General features: G+C 38.3%; 3 protein-coding genes across 3 annotated transcripts; all 3 read left to right on the forward strand.

Annotated features, from left to right (window-relative positions):
* Positions 1-835: 835 nt before the first annotated feature.
* LOC103932091 (xyloglucan-specific galacturonosyltransferase 1-like) lies at positions 836-2,989 on the forward strand. The gene has a single exon (XM_009341642.3). The coding sequence runs from the start codon at positions 1,253-1,255 to the stop codon at positions 2,987-2,989; it is 1,737 nt and encodes a 578-aa protein (XP_009339917.3). The 5' UTR covers positions 836-1,252.
* Positions 2,990-6,372: 3,383 nt separating this feature from the next.
* Positions 6,373-8,292, forward strand: LOC103932090 (probable phospholipid hydroperoxide glutathione peroxidase). Its single transcript, XM_009341641.3, has 6 exons — positions 6,373-6,642; positions 7,219-7,295; positions 7,481-7,542; positions 7,658-7,776; positions 7,870-8,037; positions 8,137-8,292. Exons 1-6 carry the CDS (start codon positions 6,388-6,390, stop codon positions 8,167-8,169), a joined length of 714 nt encoding a protein of 237 aa, XP_009339916.2. The 5' UTR covers positions 6,373-6,387; the 3' UTR covers positions 8,170-8,292.
* A 546-nt stretch (positions 8,293-8,838) lies between these two features.
* Positions 8,839-11,226, forward strand: LOC103932089 (probable phospholipid hydroperoxide glutathione peroxidase). Its single transcript, XM_009341640.3, has 6 exons — positions 8,839-8,995; positions 9,514-9,590; positions 9,925-9,986; positions 10,212-10,330; positions 10,703-10,870; positions 10,994-11,226. Exons 1-6 carry the CDS (start codon positions 8,942-8,944, stop codon positions 11,024-11,026), a joined length of 513 nt encoding a protein of 170 aa, XP_009339915.2. The 5' UTR covers positions 8,839-8,941; the 3' UTR covers positions 11,027-11,226.
* Positions 11,227-17,017: the final 5,791 nt, after the last annotated feature.

The following is a 17,017-nucleotide window of genomic DNA, read 5'->3' on the forward strand; positions in this document are numbered from 1 at the left end:
GTGACAGTCACCAATCCACCAGGCATTGTTGTGTTCTGATACCAATTGTAGCTCTCCAACTTCAAAGATCGTGACAATCACCAATCCACCAAATGAGCTCTCTACCTTCAAAGACACTTCTCACAATCCTAATTCAAATAGAGCTCCACCTTGACCACATGCAATCAAATTCCAAATGAGCTCTCTAACTTCAAAGATTGTGACACTCACCAATCCACCGAGCGTTGCTTGGCTCTGATACCAATTGTAGCTCTCCAATTTCAAAGACTGTGACAGTCATCAATCCACCAAGCCTTGCTGGGCTCGAATACCAATTGTTGTGCAGAAGCACACTGATGGGTCCCACATACATGAGTTGGTATGGCCGACATTCCCCCCACTTTAACCACCTAAGAGAAATAGGTATGAAGTTTCACCAAAAGGCCTCGACAATAAGTGTGTGGTATCATTCCTTATAAAGGACTAGATTCTCCTTTCAATGGCCGATCAATGTGGGAATCTCAAACAGTGCCGATCCTGAGATTTTGGAGACCCTGTGTGAGACTCAAACAGAGACCCTTATATGGTCTAAAATTTTGATTGCTATATTTTCTTTTATATTTTTATTGTGTATAAATTGATATAACTCAAAAAAAAAAAAAGAATGAAGCATGGTGTGGTGTCTATGACTTAAGGAAGTGAGCAAAGTTGCATTATAATTTTCTTTTTGATATATATGGATGACTAGATAATTTTCCAATGAAATTAAAATAGTAGAGACTTTTAAGGATTTTAGTTTATTATGACAAAAAATATGAGCTAGTTAACTGGAAGAACCAGAGCCTTCCCACTCCGTAGGACGGATTTGTTAGTTATGTTCACGTTTTTAAACAATTAATATACAGAAAGTTATTAAAATTTAGGGCGGCCCTGCTCTGAATTTGGCTCAAATCTAAGCCAGTTTGATAAGTACGGTACATCTTTAATCCTTTATTGCTATATAATAATTGGAATTCAGTCAAATGCAAACCTAAATATTTTTTTAATTAGAAAATACAATGACAAATACAAAGAATTAAGTATTGGAAAACTAATACTTAACAGTTTGACCAAAAAAAAAAAAAAAAGTAATAGAAAATATTGCATTCCAACGTGCAACCAAATCAGATTCTACTTCTCAAACGTGCTTCCATGAAAGAACACGATCCGACCTTCCCCTTGCAAGAACTTAAAGCCAGAGGCGGAGCAAGTGCAAACATCAAGCTTTCTCACAATGGTCGGTGTTTCCATGTCGAAACGAAAACCAAAACTCCCCAGGCAACCGGCCCCGAAAGAATCCTGTAACTGTTTCCTTTTTCTTTTCAAATTTCTCTATCGAGTCCCGGTTGCATTTTTCATTCTCTTTCTTATCTACCTCTGGTCCTCCTCCGCCACCATTTTCTCCGGCAACATTGTCCACATTTGTGTTTCCTCCCGGAAGCTCAACGACCATTACTGCCTATCTGCTGGTAAAACCCAACCCAAGTTTGAAATCCCAATTCCGATCGTCAATCATAGTTCCATTTACCTCTACACTCTTGACAAGAGTTTGAACCTGCCTCTTCCCTCGTCGCCTCCTTTGTACCGCGGCAATGGTTCCACTAGTCCTCAATCCACTGTCAATGGTGAGAAGGTGAGAGAGACCGCTGAAGTTATCCGAGATGAGTCTGAACCGGTAACTATGAGGAATGGCGAGAACAAAGACGGAGAAGAGCAGGTTGCGAATGCAAAGAAGGACGTTGAAGAACAGATGCGACTGCACAGATCATGGATTTCGGATAAGAAGCAAGCCGGGTGCGAAGGGAGGGGAGTATATGTGTATGACTTGCCATCCAAGTTTAATTTTGACTTGATTGGTCAGTGCAGAGACATGGTTCCATGGATGGACTTCTGCAAGTACTTCAAAAATGAAGCCATGGGAGAACCAATTCCAAAATTCGGAAACGGTTGGTACCAGACACATCAGTACTCATTGGAGCCGATTTTTCATCAGAGGGTTATGAAGCATCCTTGCAGGGTTTATAATGAGGATGAAGCCAAGCTTTTCTACATTCCATTTTACGGCGGTTTGGACATTCTGAGATGGCATTTCAAGAATGTCTCCAGCGACGTGAAAGACACATTGAGTTTGGAGCTCATAACATGGCTTGAGAAACAAAGATCATGGACTAAGAATTCTCGCAAGGATCATGTCATTGTGTTGGGAAAAATTTCATGGGATTTTCGGAGAAAGGACCGCTCTTGGGGAACCAGATTCTTGGAGATTGATCAAATGAAAAACCCGGTAAAGCTATTGATTGAGAGGCAGCCATGGCAGCCAAATGACATAGGAATCCCACACCCAACATCCTTCCATCCAAGCTCAGACGACGACATCATAGCATGGCAATGGAAAATTATAAGCTCGCACAGAAAACAGTTAGTGGGCTTTGCTGGTGCAGAAAGGCCTGGTCAAGCTGAGAGCATAAGGTCTATGCTAATCAAACAGTGCAATCCATCCTCCAAAAATGGAAACCAATGCCGATTTCTTGACTGTGGTTCGGGCAGATGTGATCAGCCAGAGACGGTCATTGACCTCTTCCTAGAGTCTGAATTCTGCCTGCAGCCCCCAGGGGACAGCCCTACTAGAAAATCATTATTTGATTCGCTGATAGCGGGCTGCATTCCCGTGCTTTTTGATCCTTTCACGGCTTATTACCAGTACCCGTGGCATTTGCCGGAGGATCATGGAAATTATTCTGTGTTTGTGGATCAAGAGGAAGTGAGGGGAATGAAGGTGAATGTGGTGGAGATGTTGATGAAGATTTCGAAGGAGAAGAGGGATGATATGAGGAGGTTTATAGTGTATGAATTGTTGCCTGGTTTGGTGTATGGGGATTCAAATGCAAAATTTGAAAAGTTTGAGGATGCATTTTCCATCACAATGAGTAATCTCATGGAGAGGGTGACCAAATTGAAATTAAATGTATAATTTGAGAACACAACAACAACAACCAACCCTTATCTTGTTAAGTGGGGTCGGTTATGAATCATACAACGCCGATGTGCTTTGTTTTGCACCAAAATTTAAAGATTCAAATTTTTTTTTTTTTTTTTGGTTCTTTCATTATTTTTGTCTCACTTTTGAACTCATAAATAGGGGTGGGCATAAAAACCGCCAAACCGCAAAACCGCATCGAACCGTAAGAAAAAAAACCGTGTTGACCGGAAAAGTCAACTTTGAGTGAAAAACCGAACCGAACCGTTCAAACCGGTTCCGGTTCCGGTTTCGAATGACCAAGAACCGGCCGAACCGAACCGAACCGTTTTATTAATAATAAATAAATAAATAATATACACACACACATGTCATGGTATAATAGGTTGAAAAATAGGTTGAAAAATTGTGTACAGGAGCTGCTGCTTCTTGCTTGCTCTCTGAAGTCTGAAAACTTGCAATTTGTTTCATCATTTTTTTGTTTGTTGACTGATTGACCAGTGCATATGTATTTTAGTTGTCTCTTTTTGTTGATTTGGTGCCACTACCAAAGACATTTGCATTAAAAAAGATGTGTTGTATGCAACTTTATGTAATCAGTTTTAGAAGATGTATTTGAATGCATAATGATTTGGTGTTCAAATAATTTATTATTAGGAACCGTAAACCGGCAAGAACCGAATCGGAACCGGTGTAGACCGAACCGTAATGTTCTAGTCATAAATTTAAGTGGAACCGCACCGAATCGAACCGTTAATATATTTCGGTTCCGGTTCCAATTTAGGGGTAGAACCGCACCGAACCACACCGTGCCCACCCCTACTCATAAACAAAGCATTGTGGAGAGGGAAAAGGAATATTTGAGTCCTACAAGAACAATACGTATTTTTTATTTAACTTGTAATTACTGTCACATCATTCTAATGCTTACTTTTTAAAAAATCAAACTCTTGTCGTGCAATGAACCACCACAGGATGGTATAGAATTAATAAAAAATAAAAAAATAAAAAAAAATAAAAAAAAAAAGAAAAAAGAAAAACCCCAAATTGCAAAAGAGAAATTCAACAAAAAAACACCATCGTTCATTTTATCGTTACAAAACAGCCTAATTCTTCAAAAATTGAAAAAGAACCAAAAAATAAAAATTAATTTGGGATTAGATACAGGTGGAAACATAATACAACCAGTGAGCCTCCATTCACCTACAAATCTCATATATAGTTATCGCTCAAATTCATTGTAAATGTGGTGGGTGATTTAATCTATAGCAAAAAATCCCACCAACTTGAACAAACAATTGTTTCAAGAAAACAAAGCAATTACGTTTAGAAAGGTACTTATAATGGAAGAGTTCAAAATTTGAATTGCATAAGCATTTTTATTTAATAGGGTGACCAAATTGATGTCACTAATTGGCGATCAGCATTAAGCTCCTTCTGCAAGACCCAAAACCACACCCTATTCTTTTTTTTTTTTTTTTTTTATGAAGAAAAATAAATTTATTAAAGGAAAAAAACCTTTGCAACAACTGATGCCCAAACAATCAAAGTTTAGGGCATTAAACACTACAAAAGAGAGACAATGATCCCAAAAATGCGGGTTATCAACCACAAAATTTGCTTCTTCGAAAACATGGTTTCATTCGATGTGATTGAACTCTGAGGCTATCCAACGAACATCCTCAATAATAGAATTTAGGTTCTAAGAGACATCTCATCTTCCTTGAATTGCACAAATGATTAGCTTTGAATCTCCCTTCACCAGAATGTTTTGAAGCCCTTCATGTCTAGCAAACCTTAATTCTTCCCCCAAACTTATAGCTTCAGCCATTGAAATAGTTACTCCGTCCAGGTTGAAGGCACCAACACCAATAACCCGACACTCAAAATTCCTTAACATGAAGGCAGCAACACCTCTCTTCAAAATGACAGAATCATCAAAATTTAACTTTATAACGTCTTGATCAAGGGGGCTGCTCCAATTAACGGTGAAGAACGAAGAATCCACACTAGCTGCAATGGCAAGGCAGCGAGTATGGATAAGATTGATGCCCCCAAAAACACCAGATTATTTCTTTCATTCCATATTTGCCAACAATTGAGAATTGCTTTGCTCAACTCATTGAGATCCTCCTTACAAATGGAAATAGATTGATTCTACAATGATCAACAAAACAAACATTTGTTGGTACATCTTCGTATTAGTTAAAAAAATTCATATTTCCAAAGTCTTCACTTGAGAAGTTCAAAGCTTGCATCGACACACATCCGCTTGATGACAAGGTAGTTAATCTAGGTTTATTATAATTAGGTAGAGCATCTGAGAGTATGACATTGGCTACATAAGCAAAATATCTTTTTTGTTTCCTTCAGACCAGGGACAATAAAAGCAGTGTGAATGCTCACTGAAAAAACAATATTAATGAAGAATTTGAAAGATCATTAAAATTTATTATTCACTTGATGACTGTGCTTCCCAGTAATGTATTAAAATAACCCATATGATAGGGGTTTTTTTTTTTTTGGGTAAAAATATGATGGGTTTGTTAGGTCTTGATTTTTGCATATAAAGTATTGAAGAATAAAGGAAAAGAAAGAAGAGATAGAAAAAGAAGAAGAAGACTGGAAAATAATTAGAATTATTTTGTATTTTTATTATTTTTACTACTGTTGTTCTAAGGAAGTAAACACATTTGTCAAATATTATAAATATTGTTTCTTATTTATTTTATTCCACCCACACATCACATCAGTTTCACAACATCCATCTAATATATATAAAGAAAACTGTAACTTTCAAGAGATCCGCTGAAAAAGGACAATGATTGTCTGCCCTTCAACTTTCAGCGTCCTCTTGTTTTGTGTGGTCACGATTAAATCACGTCAATATTTTATATTATTTTTTTAAAAGATAATAAGATACAAATGAATAGTAATATAAAATGTTGATGTAACTTAATCGTAACCACACAAATAGAAAGATACAAGAGATCATCGAAAATGATAGGGCAAACAATTCTTGTCCGCTAAAAAACTAACCAAATCCAGAAGTAAAGAATCAAAGACAAATAAGAATTTGCATTATCACAAAAGTACAAAACAGTTAAGAGAAAACCAAAAATATGTCAAATATCCAAACATACACAGTTCACACCATTCACACTTATTTAAGTCCAACAATCAACTAAAATCTGACCATTGAAACCCATGACGTATTCCCTGATGCAAAATCCCAGCCGTTTCCCCACTTCCAAACGCTTTGTCCTTACACCTCCACGTGTGCGCATACAAAACCACCTACGTGTCAACCGAGTCTCCTCCACGTGTGCGCTCACAGATCATCGCATTCCACAGCTATAAATAAAGGCCCATTCTCTGCCTTGAATCTCCAAATGCCCTGCATCTGCAATTCTACTCGTTTTCTCTTCCGACGAAAACTCACCGTTGCCGCTTCATCTGCGTCTCAGCGTCTGCAAAAGCACTTCTCCGCCGATTCCTTGCAGACCCTTTTGCCACGGTCGCGGATTTCTCTGTTTTCGCCGTCTATCAAGGTCGAGTTTTCAAGCCCGGTTGCATCTACTTTGCTGTTGAATCGTACAATGGCTGGCCAGTCCGAGAGTAAATCAATCCATGATTTCACTGTCAAGGTGGTCTTTTCATGAATTTTGATTATTTTTACAGTTTTGCGTCAATTTTGACTATTTTCATTTTCCATTTGGGATTGGGGATTTTTGTTTGTTTAGCAGGACGGCATAGATTCATACCTCGTCGGTGGCTAATTTAACATCTGATCTAACAAAATCTATCGGTTGTCCAAAAAAAAATGTTAAAATTAGGGGTATTGACTTGGCTTTCCCCTATTGTATTAGAATTCGGGTAATTTATGTAAAGGTCCGTTCTTTAATCTATTTTGGGTTTAATTGATCATGTTAGAATCTGGGTTCTGATCGCATTGGTGGGTGGCCCTTGTGGTTAGGGTCATCCTCTTCAATCCGCTTTGTCCCGGGTGCAAACCACCCCGACCACGTAGCGTAGATTAGTGAAGAATATCGCCTTTACTATTTATAATAGAAAATGAATTTGGGTTATTTTAAATTTGACCCAAAAAAAATTGATGGGATTGAGTTGCAAAAGTGACATGTGCTATAGGGGCTGTAGGTTGTTTAAACTTCATCCGCAAACTGAGAATTGAATGCGTATAATGTAAATCCGTTTACTTTCAGGATGCCAAGGGTAATGATGTTGATCTCAGCACCTACAAAGGGAAGGTCCTTCTGATCGTTAACGTTGCGTCGCAATGGTACACTATATCTTCATTCTTCTTCTGAGATTCTATGTGCAATCCATACATACTTACCAAATGGAATGAAAATCTGATAAATATGGTTATTTTCTCATGTAATGGGATGCATTTTTTGCCGCTCTTGTTTTTCGTAATCTGAAGTGTGAGCGTATTATATAATTTGGTTTTTTATTTTGATGCAGTGGCTTGACTAATGCAAACTACACAGAGTTGGCTCAGTTATATGAGAAATACAAAACTCAAGGTCTGCTTTCCTTTTGCCTGTTTGTACTTCATCCCGTGGCTGTTTTTGTAGAAACTCCGAGTCTTTCGGTTGCCTTGTAGGCTTGTAGCTCACACTTGCTTCTGTGGACTTGCAGGTTTGGAAATCTTGGCATTCCCATGCAACCAGTTTGGAGCTCAGGAGCCAGGGACAAATGACGAGATAGTCGAGTTTGCCTGCACTCGCTTCAAGGCTGAGTATCCCATCTTTGACAAGGTAAAGAGCTCCTTAGGATGTCATATCAGCAGCGAAAGCGTCTTCATTTCGTTCATTTACTAGAGCTGGAGATTTACATTCTTCCAATTTTAGGTGGATGTGAATGGCAACAATGCCGCTCCGATTTACAAATTCTTGAAGTCTAGCAAGGGTGGACTGTTTGGTGACAGCATCAAGTGGAACTTCTCCAAGTTCCTGGTTGACAAAGAAGGGAAAGTCGTTGACCGTTATGCCCCTACAACTTCTCCTCTTAGCATTGAGGTGCGAAATCGTACATACATTCATGACAATTACATTGAACTGAGAAAGTGAATTAGGTTAACGAATTTCTGGTTTGTTGTCTTGCTTCTTGTTTTGCAGAAGGACGTGAAGAAACTGCTGGGGGTCGCATGAACGGGCAGCTCTATATGAAGAAATGAGAGGAGAGTAAATTAATAGTGGAATAAAAGGCACTTACTGTAATAAGATGCATCTATTTGTATTATTGGGCATCTTGTAAGGGTTGCGTTCTGTTGATGTTTAAGGAAAGATTATGCATTTAAGCTTCGTTTGTTATTGACTCTTGTGGTGGCTTTTTACCCTCGGAGTCACCCTGTGTGGTGGCGCCTGCTCCCCTGCCCCTTGTCGTCGCGCTTTCATCGGAAAAACACAATGCCTGTAAAAAATGAATCACTCTACACAATCATTTAGTCTAGCAGCACTCGTCCCCACTTGGTTAGAAGAAAATTCATTAAACGGAAAATCACAATGCCTGTAAAAAAAAATGAATCATTCTGCATAATCATCTGATCTAGCCGCACCCCTCTCCATTTGGTTGAAGAAAATTCATTATAAGTAAAAATAAAATGTCTGCAAAAAATGAATCACCGTACTCAAAAATCAATGTTTTTTTTTTGTTTTTTTTGAACCTGCAAAAATAAAAAACTGATCGTAAGTTACGTTTATCCACTCATGTAAGACTATAGCGAACCCCGAGCAACAATGAGTATAAGCATAGCCTAGCCCACGGTTGTGACCAAGGCCCAAGGAGAAACATGAGGGCCTAAGCGTCATTAACATTTTGTTAGCAGGTCAGCTTCCAACATTGAATATGGAAAGAACGGCATTTTTCAACGTTGTGGACCTTCAGGTGTTTCAGTTTGTTCAGAGTTGAGAGCGGAAGAGGATGACAAGCCAGGCAACTGAGAACCCAAAAACAATTTACGACTTCACTGTCAAGGTAACTCCCCATCTATGTCATTCATCTATGTATAATTGCATATCTTCAATTAGTTTATGCTTTTTCTGCTCAATTTTTAGGTTGCGATGTAAAAAGACTCTACATATTCTTCAAAAATTTGTTGTTTAAATAATAAGTAGAAGATGGGTAGTGTTGGAATCATCTGGTTGTGTTATAAGTTTTCATCTTTTCTTGCAATACTAATCAATTTAAAGGAATTTTGAATTCTGGGTACTACTTATTTTTGGCTTGTTTGGAGAATTGGGATTTTTCCTTTGTCTGGACTCTGGACTCTGGACTCTGGTTGGTTGCCAAGAAAAACAAAAGGAATATTGTAAAACATAGCCTCTTCGGCCTGGAAGCAGTGGATAACCGTGGCTTGCCCCACTATTTCTGAAAAAGATAGATAAATAAATAAATGTTGCTATTGTGTTGAATCTATGTCGGAATTAATTCGGTTAATGAATAAGTGTTGTTTTTGAATCTTGGTTTTGATAGTTGTGTTTATATTTGTATAGGATGCAAGGGGCAATGATGTGGATCTTAGCTTGTACAAGGGAAAAGTTCTACTCGTTATCAATGTTGCTTCCAAATGGTATTATTCCTCGTCTCCTTACTTTCTTTGTTCTTTCTTTTTTGCGCCTGACAACTATAAGTTTCATACATAAACACTTAGAGAGCTTAATTGGAGATATAAACCCGCAGTTAGTCACTTGTCATGTTCTGATTGATTGCTGGTTGCAAAATTCATTTGGTGCCCTTCTCCCGTTGCATATTCAATTGGGTGTTTCTCTTAAGTATTGAGCTTGAAGTGTTTCTCTAAAGGTGTGATGTTATTCAGGGCTAATACGGGAAACTATTTTTGTTTTGTTTTTGTTTTTCCTTTCTAAACGTATCTATACGATGCTGGTTTTCACTAATTGTGGCAGTGGACTGACCAACTCAAACTACACAGAGCTGAATCAACTATACCAACAGTATAAAGATCAAGGTTTGCATTTTGATCTCAAAATGTTCTTTCACGCCTATCGTTTTGGTAACCAATAGTGGCAGTCTCATTTTCATCATAGAAACAAGTACTCCTCGGTGTAAAATACAGAAGTCCTTTTTTCTTAAAGATAAATAAGAGAAAGATCAATGTAATATGACTAATTCAACATATAATTCTACCCTTTTGTTTTTCGCCTTTGTGTGATATACTGGGGAATTGATGCAGGCTTTGAGATACTGGCGTTTCCATGCAATCAGTTTGGTGATGAGGAACCGGGAAGTAATAAAGAGATTGAAGAGTTTGTCTGCACTCGTTTCAAATCTGAATTTCCAATTTTTGACAAGGTAAATCAAGCAGCTGTAGATTAGTTTGTATCTACTTTCAAACAGCTTACACTGTTAAACCTATTGCACTTTTAGGCCGGCCAAAAGGGTTCAACCACAAGGTTGTCTATTATTTATTCTCTTTGTAAAACGATGGAGAAGGGTATTCCATATTTAGATTACAAGTTTAGTTTCAAGATTTGAGATAATGATAGGCTAGTCAAATTAACTGCTATATTGTTACATGCAGTTTTAAAATTAGTTTAGAATTTTTGCAATTTAGAATTTGTATATCTTCTTCCCCATGGCCATTTCCTCTACATCTGAGAGAATGGAGTATTGTAATATGTGAAATTTGGTTTGTAATTTCACCATCTCTCGCTCTTGTGTTAGATTGAAGTAAACAGTGATAATGCTGCTCCCTTGTATAAGTTCTTGAAGTTAGGCAAGTGGGGATTCTTTGGAGATGATATCCAATGGAATTTTACCAAGTTTCTAGTTGACAAGGAGGGGAAAGTTTCTGATCGCTATTACCCGACCACTCCCCCCCTTAGTATTGAGGTAAAAACTTGGATGTTCGAACTTTGATTCTCAAATATAATTGTGCTGTGCTACCTTTGATGTTTGTTGTATTTTCGATCTGTGTAATCATGCTAGCTTTCTGCTTACATAATTCTTTTGCAGCGGGATTTAAAGAAGCTATTGGGAGTCCTGTGAATGCTGAATGCTGGTATGCATATGCTTTCCTTTTCTCCAGCGGGAGGGGAAAAAAGCCTTGCTTTTGTGTGTTGTTGTGCCTCCAAGACTGGTTTAGGACCTAACGTCGTGCCGATGTGTTGTATATTATGCTCAATAAACTGAGCAAGACCAATTTCTTATTTTAAATGATAATGTCACCGTGAGATTGAACTTGTCTATTTGATTGTTTTCTATATGATAGATGAGTAAGGTAGATGATGCAACCATACACTGGAGTGGTGATCAAGTAATTAGAGTGGACAAAAAGTCTCCATAAATGCACTATTTTAAGTACAAATATTTGTGTTTTCATTTCCCAAGCCCCCTTCAATTATATGGACACCGAATGTATATTCATTGTTTTCAAGATTATTAAGGGATCTTTCGAGTTCATTTGATCCAAATATTATTCTGGATATTATGCTACAATGGTACTTGCAAAAGCGAAAACTCATCCCACTTTACAGGTATAAATATTTGTCTTACGGTAAACATTTTTGGAAGGTACAAATTTACGTCTTGCTTTCTATGCGAAGTCATGTTGGAGAATGCGTGAATTCTAATTTTCTCTAACATAAAGAACATTTTTGCATTTATTTGTAGTGAAGAAATAGTAACACAATAAAAAACCAACCCTGCATTTGATCTCTGAACACTGATTATTTCTAAAACTGAACACATGTACCACACTATTTTTGAACTGTACAGTGACTATTTCTAAAAATTGAATACATGTACTATCATTATTTCTTAAACTAAACACTAGTATAATCACTATTTCTAAAACTGAACGTGAGAGTTATATTATTTCTGAAACTAAACATGAATACTATTTCTGAAACTAAACACGGAGTGGCGCGCACCTAAAGTTGTTGGATGATTTTTGGATAAAATTCAAAGTTTTGAAGCCTTTTTCATTAATTTTCTTAAAAATATTCGTGTTCAATTTTTGAAATAATCAATCTTCAGTTCTAAAAATAGTCACTGTTCATACGACATGATATAAACTTAATAACTTATCCAAGACACAAACTGAATAATTTATCCAAATTAAAGTTAAAATCACTATTTCGAAATTAAAATTAGCATAGTTAATAAAACTGAAAAATGAAAATTTTCTTCTTTGTTGGTCTTGTAATATTACTACTTAGTTTGTTCTAAAAAAATCATGAAACAATGTTGAAATAAACAAAAAATAAAAAATATATTATTTACGGTGACATGAGAGAGTGGGGATATGTGAAATGAGAGGTGATAGACAAAGTTGATGTGGATGGGAGCGGAGAGAGGAGAGTGGAGATAGAAAATGTAAAAGAATAGAGAGAGAAATAGAGTTAAATAATATGATCTATACAGGTGGAGAGTGAGAAAGAGAGTGAGTGAGTGATTTGACGCGTGGATAAATAATAAAAAAATATATATGTTATTTATGGTGACATGAGAGGGTGGGATTATGTGAAAGGAGAGATGATAGACAAAGTTGATGTGGATAGGTTGGGAGAGAGGAGAATAGAGAAAGAAAGTTGATGGGAGGAATATGTGGAAGGAGAGAGAGATATATATAGTTAAATAATATGATTTGTATGGGTGAAGTGAGGGAGGGATGGAGAGAGAGTGTGTGTGTGATTTGAGTGGAACCACATGTCAGTTTTTTTTTTTGTATTAAATTATTTTGTTATTTTCATTAAAGTTTAAGTATTTTTTATTAAATAAAGTTATTAAATGATTTTTGGTTAATAAAGAGTTAGGAGAAGCCCTTGTCATTAAAACTCCCCTAAACTAAACCCTAATGGCACATGAACAATCTAGCATTCTTTAGGAAGGTTAAATTTTTATTAAAAGTTTGACTGTGGATGCAAATTTCCGCCTTCCTTTGATTGACGAATCTGCACCTGCAAAATAATAACACCTAAGATTAAGGCCAAAAGCATCACGAGCCCACGATGAATTGGGGCTTTGGCTAAAGAATCTCCGAGACCAAAGTTAGAATTCTAAGAAAAATGTGTTTGAGCGTTTGTGGGTGGCAAAAAACCTTTTTAGGGTAGCTAAAGCTTACTGAATTTTGGAGATAAAGTGTGTATTTATAGGAGAAAAGGAGCAGATGGGCCGACCCTCTAGTGTTTAGGGGTGGTTGGCCCTATGTTGTATTTTGGGTGAGAAAATTCCAAGATATTTGTGTAAATAAATATCTTGGAGTAATTAGGTAAATATCATAAATAAATAGGATTAGGATTACTTACTTGGAAGAAGTTTTCTCTTATTAGGAATGTATTTATGATAAGAATAAGGGATTATTCTATCATAAATACCTTTGACTTTTCCTACGCGAATGGGTGTCTTGAGTAGTTGTTGATCTCTGCCTGCTCTACCTCAGCTACATGTGGTGAATGAGACTGCTCCCTGCTTATTTAATAGGGGCAGTCTTGTCTTTTTGGGGGAATAATTCACATGTTAGGTCCATGATTTATGGGATTATCTTTGGCTCCACAAATGCCCCTACACCTACTTGGCTACTCGCAGAAAAGGGCAAGAGGTGTAGGAATCCAAAGCTGCAACAGAGTTTGTGTTCCAATTTGATGTAGATCTCCACTTTGACTTGGAATTTAAATTCTTCTAGGAAAGGGAATGTAATTGCCACCAAAACATATTTAAGTCTGCGTCAAGTAGGGGGTTAAATAAATTTGGAGTGCAATTAAAACCCCACAGAAAGAGAGAAAGCCAGAGGATATTTGTTCCCCCTTCTTTAGTAATCATCTTCGCTTGGCCATGTAATGTGTTCCATTGCTTTTCTTCTTTTCCAAATGTAAGAAAATTTCAATTTTCTAAATTTTCTCCTTCTTCTTGATTTTGTGGAGCCTTAGGGCTTGAATTTTTGGCTCAAGAGGGGTCGAGGACTTGGGATGGTGTGTTGCGGCATGATGCGGTGTTGTTGCTGCATGGTGCGCTAGGTTCTGTGACCATTTTTTCTATTTTTTCTTTCATCAAGCAGCCTTCTAATAATTTTTCCTTGCGCGTTGTAGGATTTTTGAACATGCCTTCCTTAAGCCATATGAGTGATGAATTTATGCCGTTGTTGTATCGCCATGGCGGATCTGCAAGTAAGCTAGATTACTTCAGGGCTGCTCATGTCAAGGTAGGTTCTGATGAGGAATTCAAAGACTTCCTCGATATGTGTAAGCACACAATTCCGTTTGGGGTTCGCGTGAAGCAGGCCAATGATGGTAGCAGCCGCTAACCGTATGGGTCTAGGAAAGCTATCAAGTTTCACCCCTACTACTTTGTGTTAAGATTCATCTTTCCCATGCCTCGATTCTTCCAAGATCTGATCTGCTCCATTAAGTGTGTTCCTACTCAATGCTCTCCAAATGCGGTCTGCGTGATGGTAGGGTTCCACAACTTGAGCAGGTTCTTTGACTTGGCCCTGACTGCCAATGAGTTTTGGTACTTTTTTGAAAAAAGCCACATCATGGTGTTGGGTAACTGAGGACCCGTCATAGGCTGTTCAATCACTTGAGCAAAGGGGATCATGACTGGTCTAGAAAGACCCCAGAGATCAGCGAAAATGAAATTTGACTCCTGGCCTGGGCTTCGCATTCCGACTGCTTTCATCGATGGTAAGTAGGCTGATTAGTCTCTAAGCTACTTTATACTTTTGTTGAGTTGCCTTCGACTTGTCTTCATCTGTTTATGTAGATTCAAAATTTTGTTCAACTCCCAAGACTCCTTCCGACATGAAGAAGGTGCACATCGCTTTGGGGATCCCTGCTGAATATCGCGAGTGGCATTGACTGCTCAGTCTTCTTCATAAGGAGAAAGGTTGGCTGCCCCTATTGGAAGATCAAGGGTGAGACATTTTCTCGTCTAATTGCCACTGTGGAGCCTGTTGCAAATGAAGGTGGGAGAAAGATCTTTGTCGTCTGCTAGAAAACCACCAGTGGAGAAAAAGCTGAGGACTTCCTCTGCTGCTCGCGAAAGTACGTCCACTGCTGGGAGGTTTGTGATTGACTTAACTTCTTCCAAGGCGAAGAAAGAGGCTGCTGGATCTGAGCCTGTGAAGCCTGTTATTCTGAAGGTTGCTATAATAGTTATTGACAAAATTGTTCAGTGGACGAATTCTGCCTTGCCCCCTATGCCTGGTTTTATTCTAAGACAGTATTATGTGACCAAGTTCGATCTGATTCCAGAAGTGCGTGCAACAACAAAAAACGATGATGGTGATTTCACTATCAAGGTGGTGCCAAGGTCGACGTCTTATGCTGAGAATGAAGCCTCTGCCTATATGAGTAGCCGTGAACAGCCTGCCAAACTAGTTTTAGGAGAGTTTTTTGAGATCCATGCGCTGTTAAAGCTCGATCTTCTTAAGGACACGGAAGCATATGCCAAGTTTGTTGATGGCGTAAGCAAGGTTGTCGACTCTCATTTCTTCGTAAGGAATGCAGCTCACTCATGAAAAGGTTCCTTACTTGCTATGATGCAGAAATCTGTGATATTGGCAGCTGAGTACATGCATATAGAGCAGGATGACGCCAAGGTTACTAGGGAGATAGCTACAGCCATGGTAGCAGAAACTTGCTCGGTTGTTGAGAAAATTAAAGAGTTCGAGTCTGAACTTGTCTTTTTGAAAAGATCTGTTATCTCTGCCCCCACTGCTCAACAGTTTAAGACTGCTCGCCAAAAGATCAATGACTTGAAGACTCAGCTTGACGCGATCCGGGGGAAGTATGGCGTTGCAGAGAAGGAGATTGAAGTTCAAGCTTTGCTAATGCATGACCTTGAGCGTGCCATTTTAGAATTTTGGTTCGCCCATGATTCCAAGGATGTAGATTTGCTCGCCATGCATAATGACGTTGTTCGACTTAAGAAGGCCGTCAATTAACTTAAGTATAAGGAAGTGGAGCTGCAAGAAGCATTGTTTGTTAATGAGAACTTGAAGAATAAACTAGAAGAGTTACAGTGCTCATACTGACCTGACTAAGGAGAATAAATAGCTGAAGAGCGAGAAGTCCGGTCTTTAGGTTATCCTTGCCCAAAGTCAAGCTGACTTCTACAAGCTTGGTTACAGAGTTCATTTCCTTGGCATGCCGTTTGACTACACATTTTTTGATAAAGACCTCGAGCTTTTTGCTATTTCTTCCTAGGATTTGCCAAAGTTTTCCTTCAAGAACGCCGTTAGTGGAGCACTTGAGGATTAAGCTGCCAAGGCATGTACGGCAAAAGGTAGTGTCGCCCAGGTAAGGGCGGCTGATGATAGTGCTACCCAGGATGGGGCAGCTGATGTTGCTGGGAGTGATACGGCTGCTGATGAGTAGTTTTTTTTTATAAACTTTAGGATTTACCTTCTTTGCCTTTCCTGCTTTGTTTTTTCTTATGCTTGAACTCTGTTGGCCTTCATGCCAATTTACCAATTTGCTAGAAATTAATAAACTGTTTTTCTTCGTTTTATTTCATCCCCGTCTTTTTGCCTTGCTTCAAGTTTTTGCCGTAGAATGAACAATCGAGCATGCTGCTTTGAACAAAGCAATGAAGCCTATCTTCATTGCTTTAGGCGTCAACTTCGGGTTGTTGGGTGTGAATCTTCATTTGCTTAAGGCATCTTTTGAAACTTCTAACTTGCAGGGCCGAATGACCTCCGTAGTTGTATATCTCGTATCAATGGTCCACTAGATCTTTAATCACAAGGTCGTTAGCGAAGCGTGTTGCTTTTTAATAAGCAGACAGGTTTGCATGACCAATGTGATTGCCAATCTAGGCTTAGGACTTTTGCGAAGTTGTTCACCAGAGAGCCAACAGTCAAGCGCCTTACTTATAAAAGCAGGTAAGTCTGCGTTACTGCTCAGTTGTTAGCTTTGATCTTCTAGGGCGTTAAAAAATGAGAAGAATGATATCAAACTTAGCTGAAAGGTAAAAACTACTTAACAACTGGATAGTCGTAGGCTTGCAAGGTAGTGCTCGTCAAGCTGCTTGAGTCTT

This window comes from the organism of the source record quoted next, unplaced genomic scaffold (genome assembly GCF_019419815.1).
Source record: "Pyrus x bretschneideri cultivar Hongxiangsu unplaced genomic scaffold, Pyrus_bretschneideri_v1 Contig3, whole genome shotgun sequence".
Classification (NCBI taxonomy): domain Eukaryota; kingdom Viridiplantae; phylum Streptophyta; class Magnoliopsida; order Rosales; family Rosaceae; genus Pyrus; species Pyrus x bretschneideri.

Excerpts from the sequence above, each read along its gene's own strand:
- LOC103932089 (XM_009341640.3), top strand. The coding sequence starts at position 8,942 with ATGACAAGCCAGGCAACTGAGAACCCAAAAACAATTTACGACTTCACT. Across the intron at positions 10,331-10,702 it reads AATTTCCAATTTTTGACAAG|ATTGAAGTAAACAGTGATAA; the intron begins GTAAATCAAGCA and ends CTCTTGTGTTAG. Across the intron at positions 10,871-10,993 it reads CTCCCCCCCTTAGTATTGAG|CGGGATTTAAAGAAGCTATT; the intron begins GTAAAAACTTGG and ends ATTCTTTTGCAG.
- LOC103932090 (XM_009341641.3), top strand. The coding sequence starts at position 6,388 with ATGCCCTGCATCTGCAATTCTACTCGTTTTCTCTTCCGACGAAAACTC. Across the intron at positions 6,643-7,218 it reads TCCATGATTTCACTGTCAAG|GATGCCAAGGGTAATGATGT; the intron begins GTGGTCTTTTCA and ends GTTTACTTTCAG. Across the intron at positions 7,543-7,657 it reads TGAGAAATACAAAACTCAAG|GTTTGGAAATCTTGGCATTC; the intron begins GTCTGCTTTCCT and ends GTGGACTTGCAG.
- LOC103932091 (XM_009341642.3), top strand. The coding sequence starts at position 1,253 with ATGGTCGGTGTTTCCATGTCGAAACGAAAACCAAAACTCCCCAGGCAA.